The sequence below is a fragment of the Pseudophryne corroboree genome, chromosome 6, assembly GCF_028390025.1.
Source record: "Pseudophryne corroboree isolate aPseCor3 chromosome 6, aPseCor3.hap2, whole genome shotgun sequence".
Lineage (NCBI taxonomy): Eukaryota > Metazoa > Chordata > Amphibia > Anura > Myobatrachidae > Pseudophryne > Pseudophryne corroboree.
In genome coordinates this window covers 108,963,266-108,981,650 of record NC_086449.1, presented here as the reverse complement: position 1 = coordinate 108,981,650, position 18,385 = coordinate 108,963,266, and the positions used below count along the sequence as shown (strand labels likewise).

The window sequence follows — 18,385 nt, the reverse complement described above, 5'->3', positions numbered from 1 at the left end:
CCTAAAAGGAAAAGGCATTCCAGAAGAAGTCATTCCTACCTTGATTAAGGCAAGAAAGGAAGTCACCGCGAAGCATTATCACCGCATTTGGCGGAAATATGTTGCGTGGTGCGAGGATCGGAGTGCTCCGACGGAGGAATTTCAACTGGGTCGTTTCCTACATTTCCTGCAATCAGGATTGTCTATGGGTCTCAAATTGGGATCTATTAATGTTCAAATTTCGGCCCTGTCAATATTCTTCCAAAAAGAATTGGCCTCAGTCCCTGAGGTCCAGACTTTTGTCAAAGGAGTACTGCATATACAGCCTCCTGTGGTGCCTCCGGTGGCACCGTGGGATCTAAATGTAGTTTTAGATTTCCTCAAATCCCATTGGTTTGAACCACTAAAAAATGTGGATTTGAAATATCTCACATGGAAAGTGACTATGTTACTGGCCCTGGCTTCCGCCAGGAGAGTATCTGAACTGGCGGCTTTATCTTATAAAAGCCCTTATTTAATTTTCCATTCGGATAGGGCAGTGCTGCGGACGCGTCCGCATTTTCTCCCTAAGGTGGTATCAGCGTTTCACCTGAACCAGCCTATTGTAGTGCCTGCGGCTACAAGCGACTTGGAGGACTCCAAGTTGTTGGACGTTGTCAGAGCTTTAAAAATATACACTGTATGCACCCAACAAGTTGGGTGCGCCTGCTTCTAAGCAGTCGATTGCTCATTGGATTTGTAACACAATTCAACTTGCACATTCTGTGGCAGGCCTGCCACAGCCTAAATCTGTTAAGGCCCATTCCACAAGGAAGGTGGGCTCATCTTGGGCGGCTGCCCGAGGGGTCTCGGCATTACAACTCTGCCGAGCAGCTACGTGGTCAGGGGAGAACACGTTTGTAAAATTCTACAAATTTGATACCCTGGCAAAAGAGGACCTGGAGTTCTCTCATTCGGTGCTGCAGAGTCATCCGCACTCTCCCGCCCGTTTGGGAGCTTTGGTATAATCCCCATGGTCCTTTCAGGAACCCCAGCATCCACTAGGACGATAGAGAAAATAAGAATTTACTTACCGATAATTCTATTTCTCGGAGTCCGTAGTGGATGCTGGGCGCCCATCCCAAGTGCGGATTATCTGCAATACTTGTACATAGTTATTGTTAACTAATTCGGGTTATTGTTTAGGGAGCCATCTTTCAGAGGCTCCTCTGTTATCATACTGTTAACTGGGTTTAGATCACAAGTTGTACGGTGTGATTGGTGTGGCTGGTATGAGTCTTACCCGGGATTCAAAATCCTCCCTTATTGTGTACGCTCGTCCGGGCACAGTACCTAACTGGAGTCTGGAGGAGGGTCATAGGGGGAGGAGCCAGTGCACACCACCTGATCTGGAAAAGCTTTACTTTTTGTGCCCTGTCTCCTGCGGAGCCGCTATTCCCATGGTCCTTTCAGGAACCCCAGCATCCACTACGGACTCCGAGAAATAGAATTATCGGTAAGTAAATTCTTATTTTCTCTGACGTCCTAGTGGATGCTGGGAACTCCGTAAGGACCATGGGGATTATACCAAAGCTCCCAAACGGGCGGGAGAGTGCGGATGACTCTGCAGCACCGAATGAGCAAACTCAAGGTCCTCCTCAGCCAGGGTATCAAACTTGTATACTTTTGCAAAAATGTTTGAACCCGACCAAGTAACAGCTCGGCAAAGTTGTAAAGCCGAGACCCCTCGGGCAGCCGCCCAAGAAGAGCCCACTTTCCTCGTGGAATGGGCTTTTACAGATTTAGGGTGCGGCAGTCCAGCCGCAGAATGTGCAAGTTGAATCGTGTTACAGATCCAGCGAGCAATAGTCTGCTTAGAAGCAGGAGCACCCAGCTTGTTGGGTGCATACAGGATAAATAGCGAGTCAGTTTTCCTGACTCCAGCCGTCCTGGAAACATATATTTTCCGGGCCCTGACTACGTCCAGTAACTTGGAATCCTCCAAGTCCCACGTAGCCGCAGGCACCACAATAGGTTGGTTCACATGAAAAGCTGATACCATCTTAGGAAGGAATTGGGAACGAGTCCTCAATTTCGCCCTATCCATATGAAAATCAGATAAGGGCTTTTGCATGACAAAACCGCCACTTCTGATACACGCCTGGCCGACGCCAAGGCAAACAGCATGACCACTTTCCACGTGAGGTATTTTAGCTCTACGGATTTAAGTGGCTCAACCCAATGCGACTTCAGGAAATTCAACACCACGTTGAGATCCCACGGTGCCACTAGAGGCACAAACGGGGGCTGAATATGCAGCACTCCCTTAACAAAAGTCTGAACTTCAGGCAGTGATGCCAGTTCTTTTTGGACCTTAACGTAACCCAATTTTAGGCCCGTAGTCACTCCTGACTGTAGGAAGTACAGAAATCGACCCAGTTGAAATTCCTCCGTTGGGGCCTTCCTGGCCTCACACCAAGCAACATATTTTCGCCATAGGCGGTGATAATATTTTGCGATCCCTTCTTTCCTAGCCTTAATCAGCTTAGGAATGACTTCCTCCGGAATGCCTTTTCCCTTTAGGATCCGGTGTTCAACCGCCATGCCGTCAAACACAGCCGTGGTAAGTCTTGGAACAGGCAGGGCCCCTGCTGCAGCATGTCCTGTCTGAGCGGCAGAGGCCATGGGTCCTCTGAGATCATTTCTTGAAGTTCTGGGTACCAAGCTCTTCTTGGCCAATCCGGAACCACGAGTATAGTTCTTACTCCTCTCCTTCTTAGTATTCTCCATACCTTGGGTATGAGAGGCAAAGGAAGGAACACATACACCGACTGGTACACCCACGGTGTTACCAGAGCGTCCACAGCTATCGCCTGAGGGTCCCTTGACCTGGCGCAATATCTTTTTAGCTTTATGTTGAGGCGGGACGCCATCATGTCCACCTGTGGCCTTTCCCAATGGTGTACAATCATTTTGAAGACTTCTGGATGAAGTCCCCACTCTCCCGGGTGGAGGTCGTGCCTGCTGAGAAAGTCTGCTTCCCAGTTGTCCACTCCGGGGATGAACACTGCTGACAGTGCTAACACATGATTTTCCGCCCATCGGAAAATCCTTGTGGCTTCTGCCATCACCATCCTGCTTCTTGTGCCCCCTGCTGGTTTACATGGGCGACCGCCGTGATGTTGTCTGACTGGATCAGCACCGGCTGGTGTTGAAGCAGGGGTCTAGCCTGACTTAGGGCATTGTGAATGGCCCTTAGTCCCAGAATTGTGTAGGGAAGTCTCCTTACTTGAACATAGTCCTTGGAAGTTTCTTCCCTGTGTGACTGCCCCCCAGCCTCGAAGGCTGGCATCTGTGGTCACCAGGACCCAGACCTGTATGCCGAATCTGCGGCCCTCTAGAAGATGAGCACTCTGCAGCCACCACAACAGCGACACCCTGGCCCTTGGAGACAGGGTTATCAGCCGATGCATCTGAAGATGCGACCCGGACCTCTTGTCCAACAGATCCCATTGCATGGAACCTACCGAATGGAATTTCTTCGTAAGAAGCTACAATCTTTCCCAGGACTCGCGTGCATTGATGCACCGACTCTGTATTTGTATTAGGAGGTCTCTGACTAGAGATGACAACTCCTTGGCCTTCTCCACCGGGAGAAACCCTTTTTCCTGTTCTGTGTCCAGAACCATACCCAGGAACAGTTGACGCGTCGTAGGAACCAGCTGCGACTTTGGACTATTCAGAATCCAGCCGTGCTGTTGTAGCACTTCCCGAGATAGTGCTACTCCGACGAACAACTGCTCCCTGGACCTCGCCTTTATAAGGAGATCGTCCAAGTACGGGATAATTATAACTCCCCTTTTTTTTTCGAAGGAGTATCATCATTTCGGCCATTACCTTGGTAAATACCCTCGGTGCCGGGGACAGACCAACGGCAACGTCTGGAATTGGTAATGACAGTCCTGTACCACAATTTTGAGGTACTCCTGGTGAGGAGGGTAAATGGGGACATGCAGGTAAGCATCCTTGATGTCCAGTGATACCATGTAATCCCCTTCGTCCATGCTTGCAATAACCGCCCTGAGCGATTCCATTTTGAACTTGAACCTTCGTATATAAGTGTTCAAGGATCTCAATTTTAGAATGGGTCTCACCGAACCGTCTGGTTTCGGTACCACAAACATTGTGGAATAGTAACCCCGGCCTTGTTGAAGGAGGGGTACCGTGATTATCACCTGCTGGAAGTACAGCTTGTGAATTGCCGCCAGTACTACCTCTCCTCGAGGGCAGCAGGCAAGGCTGATTTGAGGTAACAGCGAGGGGGGAGTCGCCTCGAACTCCAGCTTGTATCCCCGTGATACTACTTGCAGAACCCAGGGATCCACCTGTGAGCGAGCCCACTGGTCGCTGAAGTTCCCGAGACGCGCCCCCACCGCACCTGGCTCCACCTGTGGAGCCCCAGCGTCCTGCGGTGGACTCAGAGGAAGCGGGGGAAGATTTTTGTTCCTGGGAACTGGCTGTCTGGTGCAGCTTTTTCCCTCTTCCCTTGTCTCTGTGCAGAAAGGAAGCGCCTTTGACCCGCTTGCTTTTCTGAAGCCGAAAGGACTGTACCTTATAATACGGTGCTTTCTTAGGCTGTGAGGAAACTTGAGGTAAATTTTTTCCTTCCCAGCTGTTGCTGTGGATACGAGGTCCCAGAGACCATCCCCAAACAATTCCTCACCCTTATAAGGCAGAATCTTCATGTGCCTTCTAAAGTCAGCATCGCCTGTCCACTGCCGGGTCCCTAATACCCTTCTGGCAGAATGGATATTGCATTAATTTTGGATGCCAGTCGGCAAATATCCCTCTGTGCATCCCTCATAAATAAGACGACGTCTTTAATATGCTCTATGATTAGCAAATAGTATCCCTGTCCTGACAGGGTAATAGACCACGCTGCAGCAGCACTATCCATGCTGAGGCAATTGCAGGTCTCAGTATAGTACCTGAGTGTGTATATACAGACTTCAGACTAGCCCCTGCTTTTTATCAGCAGGCTCCTTCAAAGTGGCCGTATCCTAAGACGGCAGTGCCACCTTTTTTGACAAACGTGTGAGCGCCTTATCCACGCTAGGGGATATCTCCCAACGTGACCTATCCTCTGGCGGGAAAGGGTACGCCATCAGTAACTTTTTAGAAATTACCAGTTTCTTATCGGGGGAACCCACGCTTCTTCACACACTTCATTCACTCATCTGATTGGGGAACAAAACACTGACTGCTTTTTCTCCCCAAACATAAAACCCCTTTTATGTGGTACCTGGGTTAATGTCAGAAATGTGTAACACATTTATTTTTATTGCCGAGATCATGCAACGGATGTTCCTAGTGGATTGTGATATGTCTCAACCTCGTCGACACTGGAGTCCGACTCCGTGTCGACATCTGTGTCTGCCATCTGAGGTAGCGGGCGTTTTTGAGCCCCTGATGGCCTTTGAGACGCCTGGGCAGGCGCGGGCTGAGAAGCCGGCTGTCCCACAGCTGTTACGTCATCCAGCCTTTTATGTAAGGAGTTGACACTGTCGGTTAATACCTTCCACCTATCCATCCACTCTGGTGTCGGCCCCACAGGGGGCGACATCACATTTATCGGCATCTGCTCCGCCTCCACATAAGCCTCCTCATCAACCATGTCGACACAGCCGTACCGACACACCGCACACACACAGGGAATGCTCTGACTGAGGACAGGACCCCACAAAGTCCTTTGGGGAGACAGAGAGAGAGTATGCCAGCACACACCAGAGCGCTATATAATGCAGGGATTAACACTATAACTGAGTGATTTTTCCCCCAATAGCTGCTTGTATACACAATATTGCGCCTAAATTTAGTGCCCCCCCTCTCTTTTTAACCCTTTGAGCCTGAAAACTACAGGGGAGAGCCTGGGGAGCTGTCTTCCAGCTGCACTGTGAAGAAAAAATGGCGCCAGTGTGCTGAGGGAGATAGCCCCGCCCCTTTTTCGGCTGACTTTTCTCCCGCTTTTTTTATGGATTCTGGCAGGGGTATTTATCACATATATAGCCTCTGGGACTATATATTGTGATTTTTTGCCAGCCAAGGTATTCATATTGCTGCGCCCTGCACCCATCAGTGACCGGAGTGTGAGGTGTGCATGAGGAGCAATGGCGCACAGCTGCAGTGCTGTGCGCTACCTTGTTGAAGACCGAAGTGTTCAGCCGCCGATTTCCAGGACCATCTTCATGCTTCTGGCTCTGTAAGGGGGACGGCGGCGCGGCTCCGGGAGCGAACGATCGAGGTCGGGTCCTGTGTTCGATCCCTCTGGAGCTAATGGTGTCCAGTAGCCTAAGAAGCCCAAACTATCTCCAGTCAGGTAGGTTCGCTTCTTCTCCCCTTAGTCCCTCGTAGCAGTGAGTCTGTTGCCAGCAGATCTCACTGAAAATAAAAAACCTAAAATATACTTTCTTTTCTAGGAGCTCAGGAGAGCCCCTAGTGTGCATCCAGCTCAGCCGGGCACAAGATTCTAACTGAGGTGTGGAGGAGGGTCATAGTGGGAGGAGCCAGTGCACTCCAGGTAGTCCTAAAGCTTTCTTTAGTTGTGCCCAGTCTACTGCGGAGCCGCTATTCCCCATGGTCCTTACGGAGTTCCCAGCATTCACTAGGACGTCAGAGAAAAGGATTTACCGGTAGGAATCAAAATCCTGTTTTCTCCTGCACATTCTTCACTCTCCTGAGCTTCTTGGCACTATACTCTTCTGTTTTGTATTGTGTGTCCAACTGCCCTTCTGAAATTCAATGTGTTTCTTAAAAGAGCTCCTCATCTTCCCTCTCCTCAGTGCCACTAAGCCCTCTGCCCCCATCCCCAGTCTACTTCAAAACTGACAAGATCACGTTGTCCCAGTCCTCCATACCTGTGCATTGGTGTCATCCTGGACTCCACCTTCAGCTATGCTCCACACGTCCTATCTCTTGCACTCACTTGTCACTTCTTTTAAAACAATGCAGAAATCCACCTCATTTGTTATTCAAGATGATGCCAAAGCTATTATCTGTTCTCTCGTTATCTTCTACCTTGACTACTACAGTGTTCTTCCAAGCAACGGTCTATGCCACCTTCACCTCCAGTCTGTACTAAATTCCGTGTCAAGACTGATCCTTCTGTCACCATGCCACATCGCTGTACCACTCGGTGAATCCATACACTGACCCTCTTGGCCCCCAGAATCGTACTCATTAGCATCGGTTTATTTATAATGCACCAAAACTGATGTAGCACTGTCCACGCTATATATAAAGAACAAAATACAACCAAGGGCCAAGAGACCCTGTAGCCTCAGGAAAATATAATTAAATATTAAACTATGCTAGGACATAAAACAACAACTAAGGAAACACCTGTGAGCATTAGGGCCATGTGTGTCAGAGATGGGTGTGGGAGTAAACAGACCAAATAAGTGAGGGGGGGGGGGGGGGGGGAGTAGTTGGGGGTAAGAAGATTAGGTGGAGCAAGAGAAGGAAGAGGCAGGGAAGAGAATGGAGACAATAAGTGTGGTGGGAAAATAGACAGAGTTGTCAGTCTAGTAAGCAGCCTGCAGTTACTTTCAATGACCTCACAAAATGTATCCTCCCAGCACATCACCATACCTTCTCTCACACCTTCCTACATCTGCCTCTGTCCTGTGTCTCTGCTTCCTGCCTCCGTGACTTGTAATGTGCTGCTCGCCCATTATGGAACCCCATCCCCCGCCTCACCAGACTGTGTGTTACTGCGCATTAGTTGCTTAGTGTCCATCAACACATAGTTGGGTGACTGACCTTTGTGCTGGAGAGCGAGGAAATATAACAAAATATAGACCGTAAAAAGCTACGTATAAAAATTATTATTATTATTATCCTTTATTTATATGGCGCCACAAGGGTTCCGCAGTGCCCAATTACAGAGTACATAAATAATCAAGCAGGAAAACAGCAACTTACAGTTGACCGTATAGGACAAGTACAGGGTAAATAAACATAGTTTCATCAGCAGATGACACTGGAATAAGTATCAGGTGGCAGAAGACTGCTGGTTGTGGTACAGTTGAAGATTATTAAAGTAAGACAAAGGATAAGCACATGAGGGAAGAGGGCCCTGCTCGTGAGAGCTTACAATCTAAAGGGGAGGGGTAGACAGACAGGGGTGACACAGATGGGGTACATAGAGAACGTGGAACAGAGGGTTAGGATGAGATTTGGCTGGGTTTGGTGAAGAAGTGGGTCTTGAGAGCCCGTTTGAAGTTTTGTAGAGAGATGGAGAGTCTGAGGGGGAGAGGTAGGGAATTCCAGAGAAGTGGTGCAGCACGTGAAAAATCTTGGAGGTAGGAGTGGGAGGAAGTAATCCGTAGGCAGGAGAGTCGGCGTGCATTAGCAGAGCGAATCTATCCTCAATGCTGCTGCCCGAGCGAAGTGGACGGGTGGGAGTGTAAAGGGAGATAAGATCAGAGATGTAGATGGGAGAGGAGTGGGTGAGGGCTTTGTAAACGAGTGTGAGAAGCTTGAAATGGATTCTGAAAGGGAAGGGGAGCCAGTGAAGGTCTAGTAGGAGAGGAGAGGTAGACGTAGTGCGTTTGGTGAGGAAAATGAGCCGGGCAGCAGCATTGAGGATAGATTGGAGTGGAGAGAGGTGTTTGTCAGGAATGCCAGTCAGGAGTAGATTACAGTAGTCCAGTCTGGAGATGACCAGTGAGTGGATAAGAGTCTTAGTAAGATCCTGGGTCAGAAAGGGTCTGATCCTGGAAATATTTTTTAGATGAAAATGGCAGGTTTGTGAGAGGTGCTGAATGTGTGGTTTGAAGGAGAGGGAGGAGTCAAGGATTACTCCAAGACAGCGCACTTGGGGGCTAGAGGAGATAGTAGTGCCATCAATAGATAATGAGATTGTAGGAGGTGAGGTTATGCGGGAGGGAGGGAAGATGATCAGCTCGGTCTTAGACATGTTAAGTTTAAGAAAGCGCTGGGACATCCAGGAAGAGGTAGCAGAGAGACAGTTGGAGATACGAGTGAGGACAGCAGGGGAGAGGTCTGGAGAGGAAAGATAGATTTGGGTGTCATCAGCATAGAGATGATATTGTAAACCAAAAGAACTAATGAGCTTACCTAGTGAGGATGTATAGAGAGAGAAGAGAAGAGGACCAAGGACAGAACCTTGGGGTACCCCTACAGTTAGTGGAAGTAAGGGGGAGGTGGAGTCATGAGAGGAGACAGAGAATGAACGGTCAGAGAGGTAGGAAGACAGCCAAGAGAGGGCAGTGTCACGTAGACCAATGGAGTGAAGGATTTGCAGTAGGAGAGGATGGTCCACAGTGTCAAAAGCAGCAGAGAGATCAAGTAGAATAAGTAGAGTGTAGTGTCCCTTAGATTTAGCAGCATGGGGGTCATTGCATACTTTTGTAAGGGCAGTTTCAGTGGAGTGGAGAGGACGGAAGCCAGGCAGGAATGGGTTAAGTAGTGAGTGTGAGGAAAGAAAGGAAGTAAGGCGGTTGTAGACAATACGCTCAAGGAGTTTGGAGGCAAAAGGGAGGAGAGAGTGTTTGGATCAAGGGTAGGTTTTTTAAGAATAGGAGAGATGAGTGCATGCTTGAAGGCAGTGGGGACAGTGCCTGATGAGAGGGATAGATTGAGAAGGTGGGAAAGATGGGAACAAGCAGAAGGAGAGAGGTAGCAGAGGAGGCGGGAGGGGATAGGGTCAAGTGGGGAGGTGGGGAGGGGACAGGAACGAATGAGGGCCATGACTTCCTCTCCAGGTGCATGGGAGAAAGATGTCAGAGTTGGTGGGAGGGGTGGTAAGGGATGGGAGAAAGCTGGTTACTGATGGTCTGGTATGATGTGATGTCCTTATGTATGGAGTCAATTTTGGATGTGAAGTAAGTGGCAAAGTCAAGAGCAGAGAGTGAGGAAGGGAGACGAGGTGGAAGTGGGCAGAGGAGTGAGGTGAGAGTGGCAAAGAGGTGCCGGGGGTTGGAAGACTGGGAGGAGATGAGGTTCTTGAAGTATGACTGTTTAGCAAGAGAAAGGGCAGCACTGAAGGATGAGAGCATAAGTTTGAAATGGAGGAAGTCTGCCTTAGAGCGTGATTTCCTCCAGTGTCGCTCAGCAGTACGTGAACATTTTTGCAGATATCTGGTGCATTTGGTGTCCCAGGGTTGAGGTGTTAATTTGCGAGGGTGAATAGTGGTTGGTGGAGCAACAGAGTCAAGAGCAGAAGTGAGGGATGCATTGTCTATGGAAGTGGCTTGTTCAGGGCATGAGAGAGAGAGAGAGTCTCAATAGGAGAGAGAAGTGAGTCAAACGGAGGAAAGGAATGTGGTGTCAATAGCCTCAATGTTACGCTTAGTGATGGTAGCCTTGGGAGGTAGAGATGGGGAAGTCGAGAGAGATAGGTTAAAGGAGAGCAGGTGGTGGTCAGAGAGGGGAAATGGGGAATTGGAAAAATCAGAAATATCACAGCGGTGAGTGAAGACCAGATCCAGTGAGCTCCGATTCACATGGGAGGGTGAGGTTAAGGAGTTTAGGGGGATTGTGTGGGGATGTCAATAGGGATGTTGAAATCACCTAGGATAATGGAGGGAATGTCAGAAGAGAGGAAGTGAGGAAGCCAGGAAGCAAAGTTGTCGATGAATTTGGAAGCAATGCCAGGGGGGCGGTAAATAACAGCTACTCTAAGATGGACTGGTTGGAAGAGGCGTATAGTATGGACCTCAAATGTAGAGAATGTAAGGGATGGTTCTGGTGGTATGAGTTGGTAGGAGTAATTAGAAGGTAAAAGGAGCCCAACACCACTCCCATGGCGACCCCCAGGCCGGGGTGTGTGTGTGAATGCGAGGCCCCCAGCAGAGAGAGCAGCAGGAGAGGTAGTGTCAGAGGGCGTAATCCAAGTTTCAGTAATGGCTAGTAGGTGTAGGGAGTTGGAAATGAAAAGGTCATGAGTGGGGACCAGTTTGTTACAAACAGATCTGGCATTCCAGAGGGCACAGGATAGGGGGTATGAGTTTGTGGGAGAGATGTGAATGAGATTATCAGGGTTGCTGTAGCGATGAGGAGAGATTAACTTTGAGGGCAGGGATAATGAGAGAGTAGTGATGGTGTGGGTGCCTGAGCTCGGAGGGGAAACTGCAGGCGGTGGGCTGGGAGAGAGGTCAGTGGGATGTGTGGATGGGGGTGTGGGGAGGTGACAGGGAAGGGAGGGATGGAGCAGGGCTGAGTTGTGGGGTAGCAGGACCATGGGGTAGACGTGAGTGAAAGTGGGGTAACAGGAAAGGAGGGGAAAGAATACAGAGAGATGGAGGGGAGGGAGGAGGAGGTGTAGGATACTAGGGGGAAGGATAAAAACACGTGATTAGGTAGACACTGAGTGATGTGGAGAGTATAAGAAAGCCTTGACATAGTGTTTAGTAGGTAAATAGGTTGATGGAAAGTGGAATGGCAGTGCTTTGGTGAGAGATCACCTATGGCCTAGATTTTGTACCCACTTCTATTTTCTCTAACGTCCTAAGTGGATGCTGGGGACTCCGTCAGGACCATGGGGAATAGCGGCTTCGCAGGAGACAGGGCACAAAAATAAAGCTTTAGGATTAGGTGGTGTGTACTGGCTCCTCCCCCTATGACCCTCCTCCAAGCCTCAGTTAGGTTTTTGTGCCCGTCCGAGCAGGGTGCAATCTAGGTGGCTCTCCTAAAGAGCTGCTTAGAAAAAGTTTTTAGGTTTTTTATTTTCAGTGAGTCCTGCTGGCAACAGGCTCACTGCATCGAGGGACTTAGGGGAGAGAATTTCAACTCACTTGCGTGCAGGATGGATTGGATTCTTAGGCTACTGGACACCATTAGCTCCAGAGGGAGTCGGAACACAGGTCTCACCCTGGGGTTCGTCCCGGGCACGCGCCGCCGATCCCCCTTACAGATGCTGAAGATTGAAGGTCCGGAAACAGGCGGCAGAAGGCTCTTCAGTCTTCATGAAGGTAGCGCACAGCACTGCAGCTGTGCGCCATTGTTGTCACACACTTCACACCAAGCGGTCACGGAGGGTGCAGGGCGCTGCTGGGGGCGCCCTGGGCAGCAATATTTAATACCTTTATGGCAAAAGAATACATCACATATAGCCATTGAGGCTATATGTATGTATTTAACCCATGCCAGATATCTAAAACTCCGGGAGAAAAGCCCGCCGAAATAGGGGGCGGGGCTTATTCTTCTCAGCACACAGCGCCATTTTCCTGCTCAGCTCCGCTGTGAGGAAGGCTCCCAGGACTCTCCCCTGCACTGCACTACAGAAACAGGGTAAAACAGAGAGGGGGGGCATTTTTTGGCGATATTTTGATATATTTAAGCTGCTATAAGGAACAACACTTATATAAGGTTGTTCCCATATATATTATAGCGCTTGGGTGTGTGCTGGCAAACTCTCCCTCTGTCTCCCCAAAGGGCTAGTGGGGTCCTGTCTTCGATAAGAGCATTCCCTGTGTGTCTGCTGTGTGTCGGTACGTGTGTGTCGACATGTATGAGGACGATGTTGGTGTGGAGGCAGAGCAATTGCCGATAATGGTGATGTCACCCCCCAGGGAGTCAACACCGGAATGGATGGCTTTGTTTATGGAATTACGTGATAATGTCAGCACATTACAAAAATCAGTTGACGACATGAGACGGCCGGCAAACCAGTTAGTACCTGCCCAGGCGTCTCAGACACCGTCAGGGGCTGTAAAGCGCCCTTTACCTCAGTCGGTCGACCCAGACCCAGACACAGACACTGAATCTAGTGTCGACGGTGATGAAACAAACGTATTTTCAAGTAGGGCCACACGTTATATGATCACGGCAATGAAGGAGGCTTTGCATATCTCTGATACTGCAAGTACCACAAAAAGGGGTATTATGTGGGGGGTAAAAAAACTACCTGTAGTTTTTCCTGAATCAGAGGAATTAAATGATGTATGTGATGAAGCGTGGGTTAACCCAGATAGAAAAGTGCTAATTTCAAAAAAGTTATTAGCATTATACCCTTTCCCGCCAGAGGTTAGGGCGCGCTGGGAAACACCCCCTAGGGTGGATAAGGCGCTCACACGCTTATCAAAACAAGTGGCGTTACCGTCCGCCCTCAGGGATCCAGCTGATAGGAGACTGGAAACTACCCTAAAAAGTATATACACACATACTGGTGTTATACTGCGACCAGCCATCGCCTCAGCCTGGATGTGCAGTGCTGGGGTCGTCTGGTTGGATTCCCTGACTGAAAATATTGATACCCTGGATAGGGACAGTATTTTATTGACTATAGAGCAATTAAAGGATGCTTTCCTTTATATGCGAGATGCTCAGAGAGATATTTGCACTCTGGCATCGAGAGTAAATGCGATGTCCATATCTGCCAGAAGGAGTTTATGGACGCGACAGTGGTCAGGTGATGCGGATTCCAAACGACATATGGAAGTATTGCCGTATAAAGGGGAGGAATTATTTGGCGTCGGTCTATCGGATCTGGTGGCCACGGCAACTGCCGGAAAATCCACCTTTTTACCTCAGACCCCCTCCCAACAGAAAAAGACACCGTCTTTTCAGCCGCAGTCCTTTCGGTCCTATAAGAACAAGCGGACAAAAGGACAGTCATATCTGCCTCGGGGCAGAGGAAGGGGTAAGAGAGGGCAGCAAGCAGCCCCGGCCCAGGAACAGAAGCCCTCTCAGGGTTCTGCAAAGCCCTCAGCATGACGCTGGGGCCTTACAAGCGGACTCAGGAGCGGTGGGGGGTCGACTCAAGAATTTCAGCGCACAGTGGGCTTGCTCACAGGTGGACCCCTGGATCCTGCAGGTAGTATCTCAGGGTTACAGGTTGGAATTCGAGAAGTCTCCCCCTCGCAGGTTCCTAAAGTCTGCTTTGCCAACGTCTCCCTCAGACAGGGCGATGGTATTGGAAGCCATTCACAAGCTGTTTTCTCAGCAGGTGATAGTCAAGGTACCCCTCCTACAACAGGGAAAGGGGTATTACTCCACGCTATTTGTGGTACCGAAGCCGGACGGCTCGGTAAGACCTATTCTAAATCTGAAATCTTTGAACCTGTACATACAAAAATTCAAGTTCAAGATGGAGTCACTCAGAGCAGTGATAGCGAATCTGGAAGAAGGGGACTTTATGGTGTCCCTGGACATAAAGGATGCTTACCTGCATGTCCCAATTTGCCCTTCACATCAAGGGTACCTCAGGTTCGTGGTGCAAAACTGTCATTATCAGTTTCAGACGCTGCCGTTTGGATTGTCCACGGCACCTTGGGTCTTTACCAAGGTAATGGCCGAAATGATGATTCTTCTGCGAAGAAGAGGCGTATTAATTATCCCTTACTTGGACGATCTCCTGATAAGGGCAAGGTCCAGAGAACAGCTGGAGGACGGAGTAGCACTAACCCGACTAGTGCTGCAACAACACGGGTGGATTCTGAATTTTCCAAAATCTCAGTTGACCCCGACGACACGTCTGCTGTTCCTGGGAATGATTCTGGACACTGTTCAGAAAAAGGTGTTTCTTCCGGAGGAGAAAGCCAGGGAGTTATCCGAACTTGTCAGGAACCTCCTAAAACCAGGGAAAGTGTCTGTGCATCAATGCACAAGAGTCCTGGGAAAGATGGTGGCTTCTTACGAAGCGATTCCATTCGGCAGATTCCACGCACGAACTTTTCAGTGGGATCTGCTGGACAAATGGTCCGGATCACATCTGCAGATGCATCAGCGGATAACCTTATCGCCACGGACAAGGGTGTCTCTTCTGTGGTGGTTGCAGAGTGCTCATCTGTTAGAGGGCCGCAGATTCGGCATACAGGACTGGGTCCTGGTGACCACGGATGCCAGTCTGAGAGGCTGGGGAGCGGTCACACAGGGAAGAAACTTCCAGGGAGTATGGTCAAGCCTGGAGATGTCTCTTCACATAAATATACTGGAGCTAAGAGCGATTTACAATGCTCTAAGTCTGGCAAAACCCCTGCTTCAGGGTCAGCCGGTGTTGATCCAGTCGGACAACATCACGGCAGTCGCCCACGTAAACAGACAGGGCGGCACAAGAAGCAGGACAGCAATGGCAGAAGCTGCAAGGATTCTTCGCTGGGCGGAAGATCATGTGATAGCACTGTCAGCAGTATTCATTCCGGGAGTGGACAACTGGGAAGCAGACTTCCTCAGCAGACACGATCTACACCCGGGAGAGTGGGGACTTCATCCAGAAGTCTTCCACATGATTGTGAACCGTTGGGAAAAACCAATGGTGGATATGATGGCGTCCCGCCTCAACAAAAAACTGGACAGGTATTGCGCCAGGTCAAGAGACCCTCAGGCAATAGCTGTGGACGCTCTGGTAACACCGTGGGTGTTCCAGTCAGTGTATGTGTTCCCTCCTCTGCCTCTCATACCAAAAGTACTGAGAATTATACGGCAAAAGGGAGTAAGAACGATACTAGTGGCTCCGGATTGGCCAAGAAGAACTTGGTACCCGGAACTTCAAGAGATGCTCACGGAGGATCCGTGGCCTCTACCTCTAAGACCTCTAAGACCGTGGCCTCTACCTCTAAGACCCTGCTTCAGCAGGGACCGTGTCTATTCCAAGACTTACCGCGGCTGCGTTTGACGGCATGGCGGTTGAACGCCGAATTCTAAGGGAAAAAGGCATTCCGGAAGAGGTCATTCCTACACTGGTAAAAGCCAGGAAGGAGGTGACTGCACAACATTATCACCGCATTTGGAGGAAATATGTTGCGTGGTGTGAGGCCAGGAAGGCCCCCACGGAGGAATTTCAACTGGGTCGATTCCTACATTTCCTGCAAACAGGATTGTCTATGGGCCTCAAATTGGGGTCCATTAAGGTTCAAATTTCGGCCCTGTCGATTTTCTTCCAGAAAGAATTGGCTTCAGTTCCTGAAGTCCAGACTTTTGTAAAAGGAGTACTACATATACAGCCCCCGGTTGTGCCCCCAGTGGCACCGTGGGATCTTAATGTAGTCTTGGATTTTCTCAAATCCCATTGGTTTGAGCCGCTCAAATCGGTGGAGTTGAAGTATCTTACATGGAAAGTAACCATGCTACTGGCCCTGGCTTCAGCCAGGAGAGTATCAGAATTGGCGGCTTTATCATATAAGAGCCCATATCTGATTTTCCATACGGACAGGGCAGAACTGCGGACGCGTCCTCATTTTCTGCCTAAGGTGGTGTCAGCGTTTCACCTGAACCAGCCTATTGTGGTGCCTGCGGCTACTAACGATTTGGAGGATTCCAAGTTGTTGGACGTGGTCCGGGCATTGAAAATATATATTTCAAGAACGGCGGGAGTCAGAAAGTCTGACTCACTGTTTATATTGTATGCACCCAACAAGATGGGTGCTCCTGCTTCTAAGCAGACGATTGCTCGTTGGATTTGTAGCACAATTCAACTTGCACATTCTGTGGCAGGCTTGCCACAACCTAAATCTGTCAAGGCCCATTCCACAAGGAAAGTGGGCTCATCCTGGGCGGCTGCCCGGGGGGTCTCGGCATTACAACTCTGCCAAGCTGCTACTTGGTCAGGGGCAAACACGTTTGCAAAATTCTACAAATTTGATACCCTGGCTGAGGAGGACCTTGAGTTCTCTCATTCGGTGCTGCAGAGTCATCTGCACTCTCCCGCCCGTTTGGGAGCTTTGGTATAATCCCCATGGTCCTGACGGAGTCCCCAGCATCCACTTAGGACGTTAGAGAAAATAAGAATTTACTTACCGATAATTCTATTTCTCGTAGTCCGTAGTGGATGCTGGGCGCCCATCCCAAGTGCGGATTGTCTGCAATACTTGTACATAGTTATTGTTACAAACAAATTCGGGTTGTTATTGTTGTGAGCCGTCTGTTCAGAGGCTCCTACGTTTGTCATACTGTTAACTGGGTTCAGATCACAAGTTATACGGTGTGATTGGTGTGGCTGGTATGAGTCTTACCCGGGATTCAATATCCTTCCTTATTGTGTACGCTCGTCCGGGCACAGTATCCTAACTGAGGCTTGGAGGAGGGTCATAGGGGGAGGAGCCAGTACACACCACCTAATCCTAAAGCTTTATTTTTGTGCCCTGTCTCCTGCGGAGCCGCTATTCCCCATGGTCCTGACGGAGTCCCCAGCATCCACTACGGACTACGAGAAATAGAATTATCGGTAAGTAAATTCTTATTTTAAATGCAGTGTTGCAGAATGTTCTACTTTATGTTGGCAGGTACTCCTGGAGGTACCAGCTGGATGAATTCTCCCAAGAGTACTGGACTGTTGCTGTTGATCTAAGAGGATTTGGAAGCTCTGATGCCCCTTCCGAACTGTGTGATTACAGAATGGAGACCCTACTGCAGGACGTAAAGGATCTTATTACAGGACTCAGTGAGGGCTTTGTTTGTTATATGTATATGGGATTTAGACACTTGAGTTGTATCTCCTGTATTTCATAGTAAGTGCTTGCTCTTCTCTCTCACCCAGATTACACAACCTGTGTTCTAGTCGGACACGATTGGGGGGGCACCTTGGCGTGGACATTTGCAGTTCGTCACCGTGACATGGTGTCCCGACTCATCGTTATGAATGCACCACACCCATCAGCCTTTCACGGTGATCCATTATTTATTCTGTAATTTGTGGGTTGGTGAAAGGACTGTTGTCCGGGGTGTCTCAGTGATATGAAGCTGTAACCAAGTATCTGGCAGTGATGTCATTCTGTGATGTCTCTCTTCACAGATTACGTGCTTGCTCATCCGTCCCAGCTCTTCTCCTCCCGCTATGTCTTCCTCTTTCAGTTGCCTATTCTACCAGAGATCCTCTTGTCTATGGGTGACTTTGAGGTGAGGAGAAATGATGAGTTGCACACTTACCGTAACGGGCCCGCTCACATACAGAACTAGCCTGTAGCTGGATGTATGCCCAGTTTGGTCTGACATGTATGTGGCCACTGGACAGTTTCAGCCGTTCGGCGTTTAGGATGGATGACCAGATCCCAGTGCAGTCAGTCTGACCTCACACACTGTAAGACGAGAGTTGTTATCTGGCTGTTTCCCACCAGTCCCAATTGACAACCTTTCCAACATATATTAAAATACGTATATGGGTACCTTAAGGCATGGGTCTTCAACCTGCAGCCCTCCAGCTGCTGTGGAACTACACATTCCAGCATCCCAGTTTTTGCATGCCTTAATAGCAAAAATGTGGCGGGGCATGCTGGGATATATAGTTCCACAGCAGCTGGAGGGCCGCAGGTTGAAGACCCATGCCTTAATGTAACATGGTGTATGTTATGAAGTATGGACAGCTGTAGCTTTAAAATCAGTAACCATATGGAAATCACAGGGCCGAATTAAGATTAACATTGTCTTTATGAAATGCTGGTGATGTTATTAGAAAGTGTAATGTGTAAAT

General features: G+C 49.2%; 1 protein-coding gene across 2 annotated transcripts in view; it reads left to right on the top strand.

Annotated features, from left to right (window-relative positions):
• Positions 1-18,385, top strand: part of EPHX3 (epoxide hydrolase 3) — a 111,630-nt gene that overhangs the window by 70,554 nt on the left and 22,691 nt on the right. For both annotated transcript variants that reach the window (XM_063931638.1, XM_063931639.1), the window contains exons 4-6: positions 17,202-17,359; positions 17,456-17,584; positions 17,711-17,814. In XM_063931638.1, the coding sequence (XP_063787708.1) occupies positions 17,202-17,359; positions 17,456-17,584; positions 17,711-17,814 (391 nt within the window). The remainder of the gene's footprint in view (positions 1-17,201; positions 17,360-17,455; positions 17,585-17,710; positions 17,815-18,385) is intronic.